The sequence below is a fragment of the Mesitornis unicolor genome, unplaced genomic scaffold (assembly GCF_000695765.1).
Source record: "Mesitornis unicolor isolate BGI_N332 unplaced genomic scaffold, ASM69576v1 scaffold22104, whole genome shotgun sequence".
Classification (NCBI taxonomy): domain Eukaryota; kingdom Metazoa; phylum Chordata; class Aves; order Mesitornithiformes; family Mesitornithidae; genus Mesitornis; species Mesitornis unicolor.
In genome coordinates this window covers 183,822-202,202 of record NW_010178576.1, presented here as the reverse complement: position 1 = coordinate 202,202, position 18,381 = coordinate 183,822, and the positions used below count along the sequence as shown (strand labels likewise).

The 18,381-nt window shown below is 38.6% G+C and overlaps 1 protein-coding gene across 1 annotated transcript in view; it reads right to left on the bottom strand.

Annotated features, from left to right (window-relative positions):
* Nucleotides 1-6,278, bottom strand: part of LOC104539076 (kinesin-like protein KIF6) — a gene marked incomplete at its 3' end in the record, with an annotated part of 45,383 nt that extends 39,105 nt beyond the window's left edge. Inside the window, exons 1-3 of the mRNA XM_010182511.1 lie at nt 6,213-6,278; nt 5,148-5,257; nt 709-783 (exon numbers count right to left, since the gene is read on the bottom strand). Coding sequence (XP_010180813.1) covers nt 709-783; nt 5,148-5,257; nt 6,213-6,278 — 251 coding nt within the window. The remainder of the gene's footprint in view (nt 1-708; nt 784-5,147; nt 5,258-6,212) is intronic.
* Between the last annotated feature and the right edge of the window lie 12,103 nt (nt 6,279-18,381).

Sequence of the window (18,381 nt, the reverse complement as noted above, 5' to 3'; positions counted from 1 at the left end):
ATGCAGAGATTCTGCTTTCTCCAGAGTGGGATTTTCTCCCTCACTAAATGCGGTACTAATTTGAGCAATGTGGGCATAAACTGAGAATAGCATATGGAAAACTTACCTGGTTGAGAGTGGCATTCTACCTACACAGTGAACAAAGAGGGCTTCTTTATCAGTCTCAAATGCTGGTCTTTGCAAACTCTAAAATATGGGCATTGTTTGATTATTATATAGAGGAAAAAAACAAAACCAGTGCCAAAATCACTGGCCCACACGTTAAGACAAAAATAACGAGGGCAAAATTTTATATCTTCACAGATATTAATCCATGAGTGTCCCTAAATTAATGAAAACTAAAAAAAGGAGATAAGATTTTTGTTAGGTTTACCTCTTTCAAGGAACTATACAGGGAATACTTTTCTAGTGCAATGAGGTGAGCTTTAATATAGACAAAAACTATTTATAGATTTTTATGTCTATGCAACGAAAGAGGCAACAGTAGGAGTGCTATTTTAGGAGTTAATGGTACTTTAGCATACATGACATTCTCAGGGGATTTTTGCATATTTCACAAGTTCAGACATGGCAATATTTAGAAAATTAAAACATCAACTCACTTTCAAAACAGTGAAACAAACATTTGCTAGATCTCCTCCAAGTAATACAATGAAAGCTATTTTTGACTGTGTGTTACCCCAATTACTCGAAAGATCAACAACGTACCATTCTGCTACTGGTTTGGCAATGCTGTCAAAAACCACATCTTGTTTTGCCTCTTGATCAAAAATTTTCTGAAATCTGAAAATATTAAGCAAATAATAATTGCTCAGACTCTTAAAACACTACTTGATTCATACATTTTTGTTTGTGTTTGTAATAGTCAATGTTTACATCATTAGGCTTACATAACTTAGTACAATGTTTTCCCTGTAGTCTTAACCACAGCGTGCTGTTGTGCTATTGTACATAAATAGGCTCCACACAGTGCTGCTTTGACCAGATCTGTACAATAAAATCCTCTGATAAAGTGATGTGGCTTAGAAAAAAATAAACCCTATTTTAAATCTATCAAGAGAATCAGTGTTTGTAACTGGCATCACACTGAAACCTGGATAAATAGATTACACTATAACCAAATACAGCATCCCAACAGTATAACTCAGATCACATTTTTTCTTAACTACTTCCTTCATTCTGTGGCACAGTGACTGTAAGTCACAAGGAGATATTTAATACAATCTAAATTTTTGTCAATTCCTATACAAAATACTTAGAGTTGTCTTACAGAATCAAAGAATACTTCAGGTTGGAAGGGGCCATCTATTACAGTCTCTGTGCTCAAAGAAAGGTCAGCTAGAGTAGGGATCTGTACAGTCAGGCTTTTGAGTATCTCCATGCATAGGGACTCCACAACCTCTCTGGTCAACCTGTTGCAACACCTGATCTGATTTTTTGAAATTTCTTGTATTTCAATTTGTGCCCATTAACTCTTCTCCTGTCACTGGTTACCACTGAGAGGCATCTGGCTCCATCTTCATTATTGCCTCCCTCCCCATCAGGTGTTTATATACATTGATAAGACCCCCTCAAGCGTTCTCTTCTCCAGGATAAACAGTCCTAGGTCACTAAGCCTCTCCTCATATATCAGATGCTCCAGTACCTTAATCATCTTTGTGTCCCTTTGCTGGAGCTGAGAACTAGACAGAGAATTGCAGATGTGATCTCACTGGTGGTAATGAAAAGGCAACGATCAACTCCCTTGATCTGCTGGCAACACTCTTCCTAATGCAGCCCAGAGGCTGTTGGCATTCTTTGCTGCAAAGGGTGCATTGCTGACTCATGTTCAACTTTTTGTCTACCAGGCCTCTGAGTCCTTTCCTGCAAACCTGCTTTCAGTCAGTCCTGAGCCCATCCTGATTATTCCTCACCAGGTGCAGGACTTGGCATTTCACTTTATTCAACTTCATGAGATTCCTATTGGCCCATTTTCCAGCCTCTCGAGATCTCTCTGAGCACAATCTGGTGTGCCAACCATCCCTCCCAGTTTCGTATTGTCTGTGAATTTGCTGAAGGTTCACTAAATCCCATCACCCAGGTCATTAATGCCAAACAATACTGGATCACAGTACTGATTACATCACTAGTGACTAGCCTCCAGCTCGACTTTGTACCCTTGATGACAACCCTCTGAGTCCAGCAGCTCAGCTCATTTTCAACACCCCTCACTGTGCACTTAACTAAGCTTCCCTGATCCCATTCCTCAGACAGCCTTCCTGAGTCACCTGACCCACCTCTCACAGAATCACAGAATATTAGGAGTTGGAAGGGACCTCAAAAGATCATCCAGTCCAACCCCCTCCCAGAGCAGGATCACCTAGACTAGGTTGCACAGGAACACATCCAGGCAGGTCTTGAATGTCTCCAGAGAAGGAAACTCCACAACGTCCCTGGGCAGCCTGGTCCAGTGCTCTGTCACCCTCACAGTAAAAAAGTTTTTCCTCAAATTCAGATTGAGCCTCCTCTGCTCCAACTTGCACGCACTGCCCCTTGTCCTATCATTGGCTGTCGCTGAGAAGAGCCTGGCTCCTTCCTCCTGACACTCGTCCTTTACAAATTTATAAACATTAATGAAGTCACCCCTCAGTCTCCTCTTCTCCAGGCTAAAGAGACCCAGCTCCCTCAGCCGCTCCTCATAAGGGAGATGCTCCACTCCCTCAATCATCTTTGTGGCTCTGCTCTGGACTCTTTGAAGCAATTCCTTGTCCTTCTTCAACTGGGCAGCCTGTTCCAGTGCTCTGTCACCCTCACTGAGAAGAAGTTTCTTCTCAAATTTAAGTGGAACCTCCTGTGTTCCAGCTTGTGCCCATTACCCCTTGTCTTATCATTGTTTGTCACCGAGAAGAGCCTGGCTCCATCCTCGTGACACTCACCCTTTAAATATTTATAAACATGAATGAAGTCTCCCCTCAGTCTCCTCTTCTGCAAGCTAAAGAGACCCAGCTCCCTCAGCCGTTCCTCATAAGGGAGATGCTCCACTCCCTTAATCATCTTTGTAGCCCTACGCTGGACTCTCTCCAGCAGTTCCCTGTCCTTCTTGAACTGAGGGGCCAAGAACTGAACACAATATTCCAAATGTGGTCTCACCAGGGCAGAGTAGAGGGGAAGGAGAACCTCTCTCGACCTACTAACCACAGCCCTTCTGATACACCCCAGGATGCCATTGGCCTTCTTGGCTCCAAGGGCCCAGTGCTGGCTCATGGTCATCCTGCTGTCCACCAACACCCTCAGGTCCTTTTCTGCTTGCCCGCTTTCCAGCCAGTCATCCCCAAGCCTGCAGTGCTGCATGGGGTTATTGCGACTGAAATGTAGGACCCAGCACTTGGCCTTGCTGAAGCTCATACAGTTGGCCTCAGCCCATTGATACAGCCTATCCTGGTACACTTCCTTTTTATGTTTTAGTCAGGAGCTGCTTGCTCATCCACACAGGCCTCCTGCTGCCTTTTTGTAATTTCCTGCTCATCGGAATGGACCATTCTTGAGCTTGGAGAAGATGATTCTTGAAAATCAGCCAGCTCTCCTAGACTTCTCTCCAGGTCTGTGTCTCATGGGATTCTTTCAAACAGGTCCCTGATCAGGCCAAAGCTTGCTCTCCTAAGTCCGGCTTTGTGATCCTTGCTCCCTTTCTCTCAGGATCTTGAATTTCACTGTCTCATGGCCACTGCAGCCAAGACTACCCCCAGGTTTCACATTCCCGAGCTATTCTTCCATGTTTGTAAATATGAGGTGCAGCACAGCTTCTCCTCTCATCAGCTCTTTAACCATATGTTAGGAAGTTGTCATTAATACACTTCAGAAACCTCCTGGACTGCTTTTACCCTGCTGTGTTGTCTTTCCTATCTGGAACTGTATACCCACATAGAATTTCACAGGGTATATATAGAAATGTACTACAGCACCAGGTATATAAAAAGGCTCCTTGGACTGCACGGGATTATCCGATGTGTACAATATGACAGACAAATGTCATACACAGAGACATATGTTCTATCCTGCTAACCTTCAATCAGTCAAGTTATTCAAACAATTGTGTTTGATTCCTATATAAAAAAGTAAGAACAAGGGAGAATAATGTTTGAGGTGACCAGGATAGACAGACGGCATAAAAGTATTCCTATGGAGGTAAACAAAACAGTTGCTCCATAGCATTATTTTTGCTTTGTTTTAAGAATAGTAAGGCATAGTGTTTCTCAAAATCCACCTCTACAGACTTTTTAATAAATTATAAAGTCAGAAAAAAATATCAGCATTCATTACAGCTGGCTTGGTCATCTGCAACCTAAGCTAGTTTCGCATATTAATCAAGTTGGAGAGGGTTGCTCCTTTCTTCCCAAACAGAACAGATTTCCTTAGCTGATGCAAAATGACATCAGTCTGAGCTGCAGATGTTTATCTGTGGCTCTCTTTTTTAATAGCATAGAACAACAAATTTACTTGATTTGGTATTATTAAAAAAAAAGAATATTCAACTTGGAAAAAGACAATCTCAACTTAGCCATTAGAGGTGGTTATACATCTATCTTTCTTTGTCATCAAATTTTTAAAATGTTGCCTTCAAATTTTCTATTGAAAAGATAGTATTTGATTGATATTGCTGGTACTTATTTTTTGTGTCTAAAAATCTGTTTACATTCTACAACCATGGTTTGTTTCTTTCAATCTCTGGTCTTCTTTACTGTGTTTTGGTTGTGTCTGAAACACAGTTTTTAAACAGAATGTTTTACATCAAGACTTCTGTAGCCAGCCTATGCTGACTCATTAGATCACATGAGAACACACAGTTCTGCATTTTTCATACGCAAATTTAATACAAGCTGTAAAAATGAAAGAATTGATAAACAAAGATGCAGTCTTTGAGATGAGACTTGGAAAAGTATAATGACTTGCAATGGATGGACAAAAAACTCAACTTTATCAAATGCTATCAAACTCATTTAGGTACAGAGCATAACATGGGAGTATTCCTCTTGTTCATGGAGCTGTATAAAAACAAATCTTTAACAAATTTTCTACCTTGATTTTTTCCAAGTTCTATACATCTGTATCACTACACAGTGATACTCATCACTAAAGGCAGAAGATATAGAGCTAAGGCTTCTACTTACTTGAACTTGTAGCTTTCTCGTTTATTATTGACGAACCCATCCGCTAAATCACGTGGCACAATAATTTCCAGACTGGACAGAGATTTCTCATGGTCATCAACTGAATAAATCTAATCAGCATGGATATGAATTAACAAAACGATTTCACCAACAGAACAGCATAGACCTTAAGTATAACACTTACGTATCCTTAGCACCTCTAACTGCCTGGAGAAAAGCCTCACGCAAAATTCAGAATCACATTGTGTACAATGGCTATCAGTATGTCAAACCAACAGAGCAAACCCGAATAGCTCTGCCTACTTCAAAAGCCTACATGCACAGATCCTCCTTCAGCTATTATACAACAAAACAAGTACATACTAACACCATCCTGCTTGGTTCCTTGTAAACACTACAAGATTTGAAACAGTAATGTAGCCTCAATGACAAAATTTGCCTACAAAACCACTTCAATATCTAAGCTGTTACAAAAACAAACGAACGAAGCACAACCCCCACTGCAACGTCCTCTGTAAAACCTGGAAGAATACATTAGGAAAGACTATGACAGAATCAGTAGAGATAAGTTTAAAACAAGACAACAAAGAGACCTAAATGCACAATTTCTGAGGGACGCTTTCATTATCTTTTTTAGCCATGGGATTTACATGTTCCCCCTCCACTGCACAGAGCAGTGTTGAACTGCACAAAGCCAGTGACCAGCATCAAATATTTTTCCTGTGGGGTGTTTCTCTAACAACTAGGCAGAAGTTCCTCACCTCGTCCCCCAGTAGTAACAGTCTAAGCTCCTGCACTTCGTGGTTTTATTAACTTCTGAAGGTTTCGGGACACAGTATAAGGCTGTGACTTTCCGCTCCGCATGCGACCAGGGCCAAACCCCTCAGCCGTCAGGAGCCGGCAGGGCCTCTTGAAGCGGGGGTGGGGGCAAAAGGGAAGGAATGTACGCTCACTGCCCGCTCCCTCCCCGCCTTCGGTCGGCCGCACGCACCCCCACTCCGCGACGCCCTTTGGCTCGCCCCAGCCGCCCCACTACACTCCCCAACAGCAGGCTCCCCATCCTACCCCCGCCTGCTGCCGCCTGCCCAGCGGCTTCACCCGCGCGTACACCCGGATCTTCTCCTTCGCCATGGCCGAGCGTGACGCCCGCCTGGCAACGGTAACCCAACCCGGCTGGCAATGGTAACGCTACCCAGCGTGCACCGCGGCGGGCGGGCGCGAAGAGGCGGCAGTCGTGGGTGCCCGCTTGGTACCTAGAGAGGCTTAGAGGGGGAGGAGGGAGCAACCGGGCTTAATGTGCGGGAGGTGGCTGCCACTCCCGCTGCAGGAGGATGACTGCCTGCGTGACCGTTAATGGCATTTTCGCCCAGCTGCTTTCCCCCACGCCGAAGTGTCATGGCTGTGAGAAAAGGGAGCTTGTGACCACTGCCCGACTGAGAGGCGCGGTGTTTGTATCGTATGTGGATTGCTCTGTTGACACACTAGAAATTCCTTGCCAAGTCTGTGTGGTTCACCAAATCACAGAATCGTTATGGTTGGAAAAGACCTTTAAGATCATAAAGTCCAACTGTTAGCTAACTCTACAATGCCCACTTCTAAACCAATCCCCTGAGCACCATATCTTTTAAATACATCCAAGGCTGGTGATTCAACCACTTCCCTGGACAGCCTGTTCCAGTCTTAACCCTTTTGATGTAGAAATTTTTCCTAATGTCTAACCTAAACCTGTGTTACCTGTCTGAAACCACCTCTGTAAGTTTCAAGAGAAGTATCTGTTAACCAGCTGAAAGATCTGGAAGGGAAATTGGGGGGAAAATACCTAGCTTACATGCAATGAAGACATCAATTTTTTGAAATCTAATATAAAAAGGTACAGAAAAAGCCACTAGTGGGTAATAGCAGGTGTTTTCTTGTTATGAGAGCTAAACTTACACAGAAACAGTAGTAAGATTACATTATTCTGTGAAGTGGTTTCTGAAGGTGACACAAGCAACATGGTATTATTTTGGTGAGAAATAGTGGTAAAGATCAGATTACAATGATTACAAGTCCACTAATTTAAATTAAGTGGAAAATCAGGAACTTGACTACAGAGGAGAATAGAAATGTCTTCAATTCAGATATGGTAAAAGTATGTTGAACTTGTATTCTAAATAAGATAAGCAATAGGGGAAAGATTTCCTGTCCCAACTGCATAAGTAACTGTCTCAGAAAGCATATAAGGCATAAATAGTGAGCCTTCAGCGAATGGAATGGAAAAGCACTAATCACCAACTCAAATCGAGTGCAAAAGTCAAAAGGATAAAAATGAAATCAAATGGAAAATAATACTTGGTGATTAAATAGAGAGTGAAGGAAAAACAGGACATTGGAATGGGATAATGGAATAAATGCTGAGTGCCATCTCAACATTGCTCCAAATTGACAAAAAAAATTGTCCCTTGTCAGTGAGGATGGGGATGCTGAAGATGATATTAGAGGCAGAAGTGACTGACAGGAAGGAAGTGTGAAAGGGAAATTGCTGCAGCCAAGAGGGAAGCAGAACCCACAGACTTCAGTGAATTTAGACTGGAAGACAGGGATTTGAGAAGGAAGAGTAAGTAATTTCAGACCCAGAATTCTGAAAGAACTGGGATGTTTAATTGAAGGTCCAGGAACCATGTGTGTTGTTGGTTGGTTTGGTTCTGTATTGAAACAGACACAGAAGAGTATAGTATTCCTGAAAAACAGTAAATTGAATTGTCAGCTGTGCTATTTTAGCAGCTTAGTGGGATTATGAATTAACTGGGCAGTGGACATTGAAACACTGGAATTATCTGTGTGGAAACCCATTTTGTGTCTGCTGGTGTTCAGTACCTGGAATATGGAGATGGATGAATGAGATAGTATTGCTTTTGGGACAAAGTCTGACCTGCAGAGGGTTTAGATGCCATTCTTCGAGATAAAGTCTAAGCTGTAAACTCTGAACCAATGGCATGGTGAAGAGACACCCAACTGGGTTTGCATATCTTATTTGCTGAAGTAATGTGAGTATTAATACAACTGCTACATTTTCAGAGGCATTAGTTTCAGGGAACTTTTCTCTAAAATAGCATTTTTTTTCCAGAAAAGTTATATAAATGATCAAAGTAGTATGTACAGTTATACATCAGGACAAAAACTATTCGGTACATTTGAAAGCTAGTTAAAGGATTAATTAAACTATTTATTTCTGTTTGAAGCTGTAAAAATAACACAAATAGCAAAATAATAACAAAAAACCTTAAATAACACAAAACTTTCATTAGCCAAGAGAGATTAAGACATCTGTCGCAATCTCTTCACTATTCCATGATTTAACTTAATTTACCTATGAACAGGGATTTGATTAGAGTCCCTGCTGTGATGACTTTACACACCATGTCCAGTGCTTGCTAGAAGCAAAAATCTTCACACGTGGAAAAAAAAAAAGAAAAAAAAAGAAGGGACCAGCAGATTTCCAACCTCTAAGAGAAAATAAGGAAATAAGGTAGAAAGAAACAAGAAGAATATGATAAACAAAAGCCATTTTTTGAAATCCTCAATTACAGAGTTGCTGATTAACAGAAATCTTCTCTTGAGGCCCGGCTAAAGAAATAACTGGCTTTTAAAATTTTCCTAAGATTTGGAAAAGGTGCCTGTTATTAGAGGTGAAGAGCTGATTACAAAGATGCAGGAATTGTAGGATGTCTTTCTGTTATTATGTAAGAAAAAGGACTGTTTTCAGCATTTGTATTTCTTACAGCTTTCAGGAAAGTCATGGAAAATGGAGCCTGAAGGTGACAGCTAACCACTTCAGGTAATGTACTGGTCTGGAAATTGTATCTTATGCTGGAGGCCTGAAAAATGTTGGTTTGCTTTGAATTGACTACATTTAAGATCTTCCTGTCTTCCCTGGAAAACCACTTTGTACTTGAAGAATTTTCAGCTTTTGCATTTAGACTAAACCTCAGGGTCAAACTTTCTTCATCTCCATTTTTTGAGAAAGTGCACCACAGAACACAAGCAACCTATAGGCTTGAAACAATTATGTGACTATAAATTACAGAATCTGGCAATCACATGTTTCAAAAAGGTCAGCCATTGCATTCGGAATTAGTAGTTACAACATCATAACTAATCATCTGCCTTTACCGTTGTAGTTTTCTTCCGATTAAAAAAAGAATACAGGTCATATTATGTACTGGAGCTGACAGTTCAAGGACTAGTACTCCATTATGTCACCTAGCAACTTAATAAGCTTCCAAATAAACAGCCTTGTAAGTTTTATAATAGCCTAAACTTTCAAGTCCTTTCTTTTTGTTTCCAAAGTTTTACTTTTCTTTGACTTTACTTATTCTTGGCAATTATCATGCCATTTGGCTGAGATCATGATTAGAAGCTAGAACATGGTAGATCAACTGGACAGGATGAAGGGCCAAAACTCTTGCCAAAGTCTGAGTTCGTCTCATCATCCAACTTCTGGAAACATTTGTGCCAAATGTGTATCTTCTACATGACCAGAAACCCGTCTTAAATGACCAGAACTTAAAATCTGAAACTTGGCCTAAATTTATGTATGATATCTGTTGAGTATGTTATATGACCTCTGCCAGAAAAAGTACAACCTCTATTTGTAAAAGGTGTGGTAATATAGAAATCTATGTTGCTATATTTGAATGGCATGTGAAAAGGTTGTAGCAATATTTTTTTAATATTTCAAGTATCGTCCCAAAGCCTTATAACCTTTGTTGTTTCTGCTTATGTGCTCAGTTTTACAATGTAAGTTCATGTAAACTGCCTTGTTCAGCTTTTAACAGTCAAGCCCTGTAAGAAAAGCAGAGATGTTTCTGTCTTTTAGGTGACTGTTACAATCTGTTTCTTAGAAAACAGTGCTACATCTTCATGTATGTTAGTCATATTTGGAAAGTACCTTAAAATTTCACTTCTGTGAATTCTTACCAAACACATTTATATGTTTCCTAAAAATGTATGTCTTGGTAGACTCAGCCAAGACATAAAATCTTAAAATATCTTCCTGAGGTCTTATGTATTTGCATACATGGATGCATATATGTATTTGTTTGTTCTTTTTAGAGTAACCCAAAACTCCATAAAGAAGTTTAGGGATCCTTAGGACTCTGACTGCAACATGCAATAAATCTTTTTTCCAAGTTGGGTTTTTTTGTGGTTTTTTTTCATCTTCTAAATGGTAAACTGTATCTTTGCTGCATACTACAATGCAAGAAGTGTTAGCAGAGGGCACAAACATACTCTAATGCAATGCTGATGTTATCTGCTTTTTTTGTTTTTTTTTTCTACCTCCTTCCCACATTTATCTTTAGCATTATAGTTTTTCGTATTTGTTATTTTGTCATTAAACCTTCCAAAGTCCATTATTGATTTGTCTCTGACTGAGGGACAAATAAAATGCTAGATGAACATGAGTAGAAAAGGCTGTGTGGTTTTGGGTTTTTTGATCTGAAAACTAGTGAGAAATTTAGATTCTTGTGTTCAGTGCTGCTCAACAAATAATTCCTTTTATTGTTATTGTATAAATAGTTTGTGTATGTTCTTGTTTGAAGATGATTACAATCCCATCAGCTTCAGCAGAACATTATGAAACATAATTATTAGTCATTATTGATTTAGAATAAAACTTCGAAGCCATGGATTAGAAGTTTAGATGGGTATTGTGTAGAGTAAAAAAAAAATAAAAGTCCCTATGTTAAACAGCTCTTGCTGTCCATGTTTAGGACAGATAACAATGCAGGAAAAGAGGAAAATAAAAGGAAGTACTGTGGATAATATTGGCACAAGAGTCAGAGGCTAGGATTCTCCTATTGAGCTGTTGTACAGACATTACTATAAAGAGAATTTAAAGAAAGACAATCCTGTCATTGGTTACCTAAAAGAAGACACCAACACCCACCTCTCTACAACCTCTTTTGACGTGGTTGTAGAGAGTGATAAGGTCTCCTCTCGGTCTTCTCTTCTGCAAACTAAACAATCCCAACTCCTTCAGCTGCTCCTCAGAAGGCTTGTTCTCCAGACCCTTCACCAGCTTAGCTGCTCTTATCTGGACACGCTCCACTGCCTCAATGTCCAAGATGAACAGCTCAATAATCTTCCCTGGTACCGAGGTCAGGCTGACAGGTCTGTAGTTCCCCAGATCCTCCTTCTGATCCTTCTTGTAGATGGGCATCACATTGGCAAGTTGTCTGGGACCTCCTCAGTTAACCAGAACTGCTAATAAATGATGGGAAGTGGTTTCACAAGCTCTTCTGCCAGCTCCCCCAGCACTCTTGGGTGCATGATGCAGGAAGGTATATTGAAGGAAGCTGTAGAATTCAAGCGTAAAGAGAACTCCAGCCAATTAAAATAAGCTGCATGTTTTAGGCAATATAAAAATGAAAAGGAAAGAGGAAAATGAAGTATTACTTTGGAGGCAAAGGTAACAGACCACTTGAGGCCTTTTTATTCTGCCTAAAAATTGGATGGAAAAGTCTGAAGTATGATGTAATTAAGAAAAAATAGAGAAGGGTAATAGTTGTTCTCATTAGAAGACAGATTAAGATGAGTAGTTCAGCACATGAGAAACTTTTGTTTCTACAATGAGATGAAGAGAGTTGTACAAGAAGAGTAGGCCATCTATAAGGAAGAAAAAGTTTGCATCATAATCGAAGTAGCATAGTACAGCATAGCTAAAACTAAAGGAAATTATACTTACCAGGTACACTGATCTCAAGAAGCTGCCATAATGAGCATTCAAAAGTACTTACATAGGCTCATTTGTGCTTCAATGTGGATATAGTACTATGCTCTAGCCAGGCATGCCAGACATTAACATGTTTAGCTACAGAGCTGATACATGCCTTTTTCTTAGAGGAGAAAATTAAGACATGGAGAAATCGAGCAATTGTCCAATTGTGCAAATGCAGCCTACAGTGAAGCCAGAGAAAATGGTGTCTTCAGAACCAAGCCACTAAATACCTTAAAAGACCAAGACCAGGCTTCCCACTAAACTTTCCATGTATTTGCATGCTGTTGTAAACAAGGCACAGACAGGACTAGGCACAAATCAGTGCAGCTCTATTTATGTGTTATCATTTGCAAAGTAGCTAGTTTTCCCAGAATTTGATTTTGAGTACTGTTTTCTACCCAAATAATACTGTGAATAGGTGGGATATATGCATGCTCTTATTGGAGCATACAGCATCCCAATAGCTATGGAAAGTAGTATTTCCAAACTAACAACAACAACAAAAAAGACTTTTAGGAGACTAACTAAACAATGTAAAATTAAGACGTGCTCTTGAACTGTCTGAAACCGAAGAATAGCTGTTATTTAAGCATATTGCAACAGTATTTACGTTCTTTTTTTTTTCATTTTCTTTTTACAAGAATACATATTTTCAATTAATGACAGAAAAAAAGTGGTTTAGGTTTTTTTGTTTTGTTTTGGTTTGTTTTTCATGTTCAAGATCAGTAAGCCATTGCTATTGCTCATTCAAGTCTCAAATGCCAGATGCATTTAACAAAGGCTGGGTGATTTTGTCATATGCTGATGTTGTGCATCTACAGTTGAGAAATCTTATAAATGGGTAAGGGTTGGTATCCAAGGACTGCAGACATCAGTTATTTCCCAATGTGAAGAGGCAGACTTCCTGTCTGAGTCACTGTATTAAAATACAAAATGTTCATTTACCCAGTGTTGTTCTCACATCTCTATCTTGGCCATGGATTTTGTATTTAATTGTTTTTTAGACTTTTCTAGCACCTTTCACTTAAGAATCCCCAAGCATGTAATGAATTAGTGAGTTTCAATTCTCTTGCATTTGGAATGAAATAATTTTCAAATTAAGGCTGAATCTAAGATTACAAGCACAAACAACAATATGTGTTTTACCTGTTTTTTCATGTATGATTGAAGAACACAGAAGTAAATTGGCCAAAGTTCAATATAGAATAAATCCTCTTTTCTAAGTTAGTAACTCTACTGCACTTTATCTCCATTATTTCTTCACTGAATCAAAGTCTTATTCTAAGCACTATCAAGAATTTTGATCTTTCACATATTGTTTATAACCAAGATGGTGACCTATAAATTCAACAACACTCTATATACTGTGGATCCTTGTTTCAGAAAGTGAGGTTCCTAAAGAAATTGGAGGTAATTTGACAGACAAATATATACCAGCAGCGTTTGTTCGTGTTAAGTTATTATTAATCTAATAATATGTCTTTTACTGGAGATACTGTTCACAAAATTAGGAACTGTGGGTTTTGCTCGTTTGCATTGTTCTGTGACCTCCAGGAGAGGGCAGTGCTTTGTACACACTCCTGTCAGATTTTTCCAAATCTAACATGAAATACTAGATATGATATTTGAAAACATGGTCAATATGTATATCAGATTGCCTCTGTGAATAATGAGTTTCATTAGTACATAAATACATTTTTGAGATTTTCTTCAGAACATGATTTTTCTTGTAAATGAGTAGGACATAGATACTCAGTTTTAACACATCAGATAAGCTTGTTAAAAAATACTGTCATTAAAGAAGCTATAATTTTATGAACTAAGAAAAAAAAACACTTTTCCAGTAGTATAAATCCAGTAAGATGTGTAAGGACTCCCTAAAAAAGTTTTTGCATTAACAGAAGTCAAGTTTGATCCAAAGAGAAGCATGAACAAGAAACACTACTTGAAAAAAAGAAAAGAAACAAAACCAAATCCCTATCTACTGTCTACTTTCAGGTAATTGATACCTTTTTCGCTAATGAACAGAAATACAGATATATGGAGTAGAATTGATCATTGTCAAATGGGATACTCCGATGGTCTCACTTGAGAGAATGATTTGAGTGATTTAAAGAGAAAGAAACTGTCCTTCCAGGTGAGTTACAAGGCTAGTAGCTAAATTGTTATTAGGAATATAATATTTACATTTCAGTGGAGCTCATATTATTTGCAGTGTCCATTGAATGGGTTATCAGAAAAGTCGCAAAAGTAAAATACACAGTTTGGTGTAAACCATGAGTCGCAAAAGGAAGGGGGTAGTGTTATTTCAGCTCAGTTTAGTTTAAGAACAGACATGAATTTAATCCAGAAGGACAGTTTAAATACACTATTTTTAACCAGCTTTTATTACTAGTTATTAAACATTCAAATTTCTTATTTTACAGTTGTGATGTTTTTGCATACCCCCATAGGCCTTACCTAGGCCTTAGTGTATGCTAAAGCACCTCCAGAACCTTGATCCGACACTGTTGAAGTGAATGTGATTTGGATGTAGTCCAAATGATGGCTGCAAGAGGAAAAATGGTAGAAAGGATTGTATAACATCTCAGAAAACAGCTAGACTGTCTGATAAGCAATTCTTTAGATTACTTATTGGAATTTGAGAATAATGCTAAGTAAAACTGAAACATGTTGGCATGAGGCACCTCAGAAATAATTGTTTAGTATCACAATTGTTAACCAATTTGTACAGTTATTGAAATATTTTTCTTAAGATTTTAAAATCTCCAGGTGCCAAGTGTGTATCATAATTTTCTTCCACTGCACATAAAATTACTTAATGAATATTGGCTTGCAGGATTATTATCCTTCCAGCTAATTCCCTCTCCAACTCGACTTGCCTTTTCCTGGGCTTCTTGCCACATTCCACTTTTCCCTATGCTATTGATGTTATGTAGGACTGAAATGTGGAATTATCTACAGTTCATAAAAGAATCAAGTACCTTAGGCTCTTGTGTTCATCTATTATTAATGGACGGTAAATGCAAACATGAGCTAACAAAAGGCAAAGGATAAACACATTTAAGCCAGACCAGTTCCCAGAGAAATAATTTAAAAACTTGTCAAACAATTCTTGAAACATGGAAGAATGATGATTTCCCATAGATTCATTGTATATATTCTGGCACTGTAACTTTTCCTTTATATAATATTTTTTAAAAACTTGAACAGTAATTTCCATTGGAAGATCTCAAAGAGATTTACAGCTATGAACAAAATCAGACTTATAACACCAGTGTGAAGAAAAGAAGCTGGTCAAGCTATTTGTTGCCAAAAACATATTCTTGACCCAGTTAGCTGCTTTGTGCTCTTTTACCAGCACAAAGTTTCACAAAATACTTCATTCACCAATCCTGAATTATTCTCCTGCATTTGGATTGCTTTTACATTTCCTAGTTTCTGAGGATGCTCGTGACTGGTCTTTCATCAATTATCCTCAGAGGGCTTGATTCCACATGAAGGAAGCCACTGTCTTGTGATCTCCTCTGCTGTTTCCAAACTTTACTGCACTCCAGTGGTCCCATGCTTCTGAAATGGCTTCTGAATGCTGCTGTGTCTGGGTGTAATATAGAGCAGTTTTCATCAGATTGCAGAGATGAGGATGAAGAAAAAGTGTCTCCATCCAGTTTTTCAAGTAACCCAGGCGTCCTTGCAAGTACTTGGTAATATTTTAGTTGTGATTCAGTGTTCAGCAGTCCCAGCACAATGAACCCCATCTCATCCTGCAGGTTCACTGGCCCTGTTCTAACTTTCAGGCCTCAGTTTATTTTTCAAATCATTCAACCTGGCATTATTTTTATCATATCGTATTTTTAAGGCTTTAGAAAATGTCTTTTGCCTCCAATCATATAATATTATAATTTTATAATTATCATTCACATTACATCATATTACATATGTCAGCTATAAACCATGAGTATTCAGATGAGTTGAGCATTTCTCTTATGAGTAAATTGTGTTTTCATAAAAAAGTTAGCAAAATACAGAGCAAATACACCCCAGAATAAGTTTTCTAGACAACATATCAGTTTGCCATTTGATTACTGCTAAGCCCTCCTTATTTCTAAGTAAGGTGTAACCAGTTCTATAGATGGCCATAGTCAATTTCCTTGAGAGTGAAGCCTTTATAATCCACACTTGCTGAAAACTCCCACATGAACTTGATCTGTGGAGTACTCTAGCAATTACATATATAAGGGAACCCAGATAGTCCCTTTTTGCTTCATAACTGTGTCCCAGAACTTTCTTGCTGAATTGGTTTTTCTGACAGCTTAGCCAGCCTTTTTTCCCACCATCTGAACTGATTCAAGCCCTACCTTTTCTTTCTCCCAACTCCAACTTATACTTTGGAGACCCTGATATTAGCCAGTGGAGCCTCTAACCTTAATCCTCTTAACCCTGAATGTGGTACCCTTACAGGTCTATCTATATCTGTTCTTTACTCAAGCCTGGCCCAGATTACTGGTGCTATTGCTTATGTCTCAGTCTCTGGCATCCTTCAATTTTAGTGTCTTAATTCTTCAATAAAATATTAATCAAGGAAGATATATCTAGCTATACAATTTGCTGATTCTAAGCTGTTAATGTTTGATGATGAAACATTTGAGTTTTTGTTAATAATAATATCTGGTAGCATCAAGTAACTTGCTTGCTGTTAAAAACAATCCTGAGCCAGGCAGTGACTCTTCACCTATGAAAGCAAAGTTCTTATGTAGAAAGCTCTGCATGTTGACACAAAAATACTTCTGAGAATCAAAATAAATGATTTTTTTCAGAAGTAAGACTAAATTTAATGTTCTCTGTTATTAGTGTTTTTTGAGAATAACAGTATGGGGTATCTGTACTGCAGGATTTCAGCTTGTCTGTCTGCATGTGCATTTTTACTAATAGATCCAGAGATTTTCCGTAGTCAATGGCCCTGCACCAGCATTTAATTCTCACTGCATGGAAGTCCTGCAGGAAGAACTTCATAACAGCTGCTGTGAAGTGTGCAGAGAAGCGTAGAGAGCTTGACTAAGCTGTTTGCAATGTGGGAGCCCTTTCCTCCTCAAAGCAAGAATAAGGACTTCTGAATTTTGGTAATTGTATTAAGAGAGATGAGTAGGATTCACTGTTACTGCCTTCTCCACTTGTATATTGAAATGTTTAAATATGTGTAATCTCTGGAAAGCAACATCTTATATTTTGTGCATCCATTTGACTGTTTTGGCCTTTGTGACACTTGCCTTGAGTTTCCACCTTTCGTGTCCTAAGAAACAATACATTTGGCATCCCAAATCAGAAAAGTGTACAAAGACTTATGTAATTACATTCTTACCAGTGATTTTTCTCTCTTGTGTAAGCTAATTCGCTGTAACTTATGCTAGTTTAACATGACATGACATACACACAGAAAAGTATTTGTCACTTCCTTGTATTCCTCAAAAGAATTTTCCTGCTATCAAGGAATTCAAGAAGACAAGCACAGTGATCAGAAATAATGGCTTCGTTGTTGTCTTTAGCCCATATGAAACTAATTTTCTGAAACCCTGTCAAATCAGGTGCTCCAAGAACAGAGAATGGTGAAGCAAGGAGTATCTTCATGTAAGATTATTCTTCAACATTTCATACACACTTGTGTATCAGAGACAAAAGCACTGAATAAATTTGTTGTTCTTCAGTTTTTCCAGTCTGAGATGCACACAGACCTTTACAAAGAGGAATGAGATTAAACTCATAGCATCTATATCAAGCTCTCAATTCTGTAATTCCCATTTTGCAGATGAAGGATCAGGACCAAGGAAATGAAGAATTCTGTCGAAGAGACTAAAACATATGTATTTGTTTTAAACACACTGCCATTTTCATGTCTTGACTAAGTTGATCCAAATCTAATTAAATTGTTACACCTTCCTGGATCTACCAAATTAATTTGGGGTAGGGGGAAAGTGTAGGAGCAAAATTTTTAGCTTTTAGATAATTCCTGTACCTAATCAGAACAAGAATCTTCTGGATTCTTCAAGATTCTTATGGCATAAATTTTATGAAATGACACAAAAAGTGATACAATTCTTTGCAAAAGCCTGTCACCTTTCTGTCTGTACTTGAAATAATCAGAGGAAAGGAAAAAATCAAAGATATGTAGCCTTTTCTTGTGACACTGGTTAACAAAGTTTTACCTGAACTGGTTCACCACTGCTAACTTTCATCAATGGTCCGTCGTCTTCTATAAACAGGTATATCAGAACAAAAGGGACTAATTTAGACCACATTTAACAATATGTTGTATCTTGGTCCTGGAATATGCTAAGCATCCCAACTTTGTTTATTGCAAACTGCTTTAGGATGCTAAGGAACACATTCTGATATTATCAGTCAAGATCCTGTGCTCTTACCCTTATAGGCAAGCTGTCTTAATTCCTTCTTATGCATGTGAGGTAACCAAGAATACTC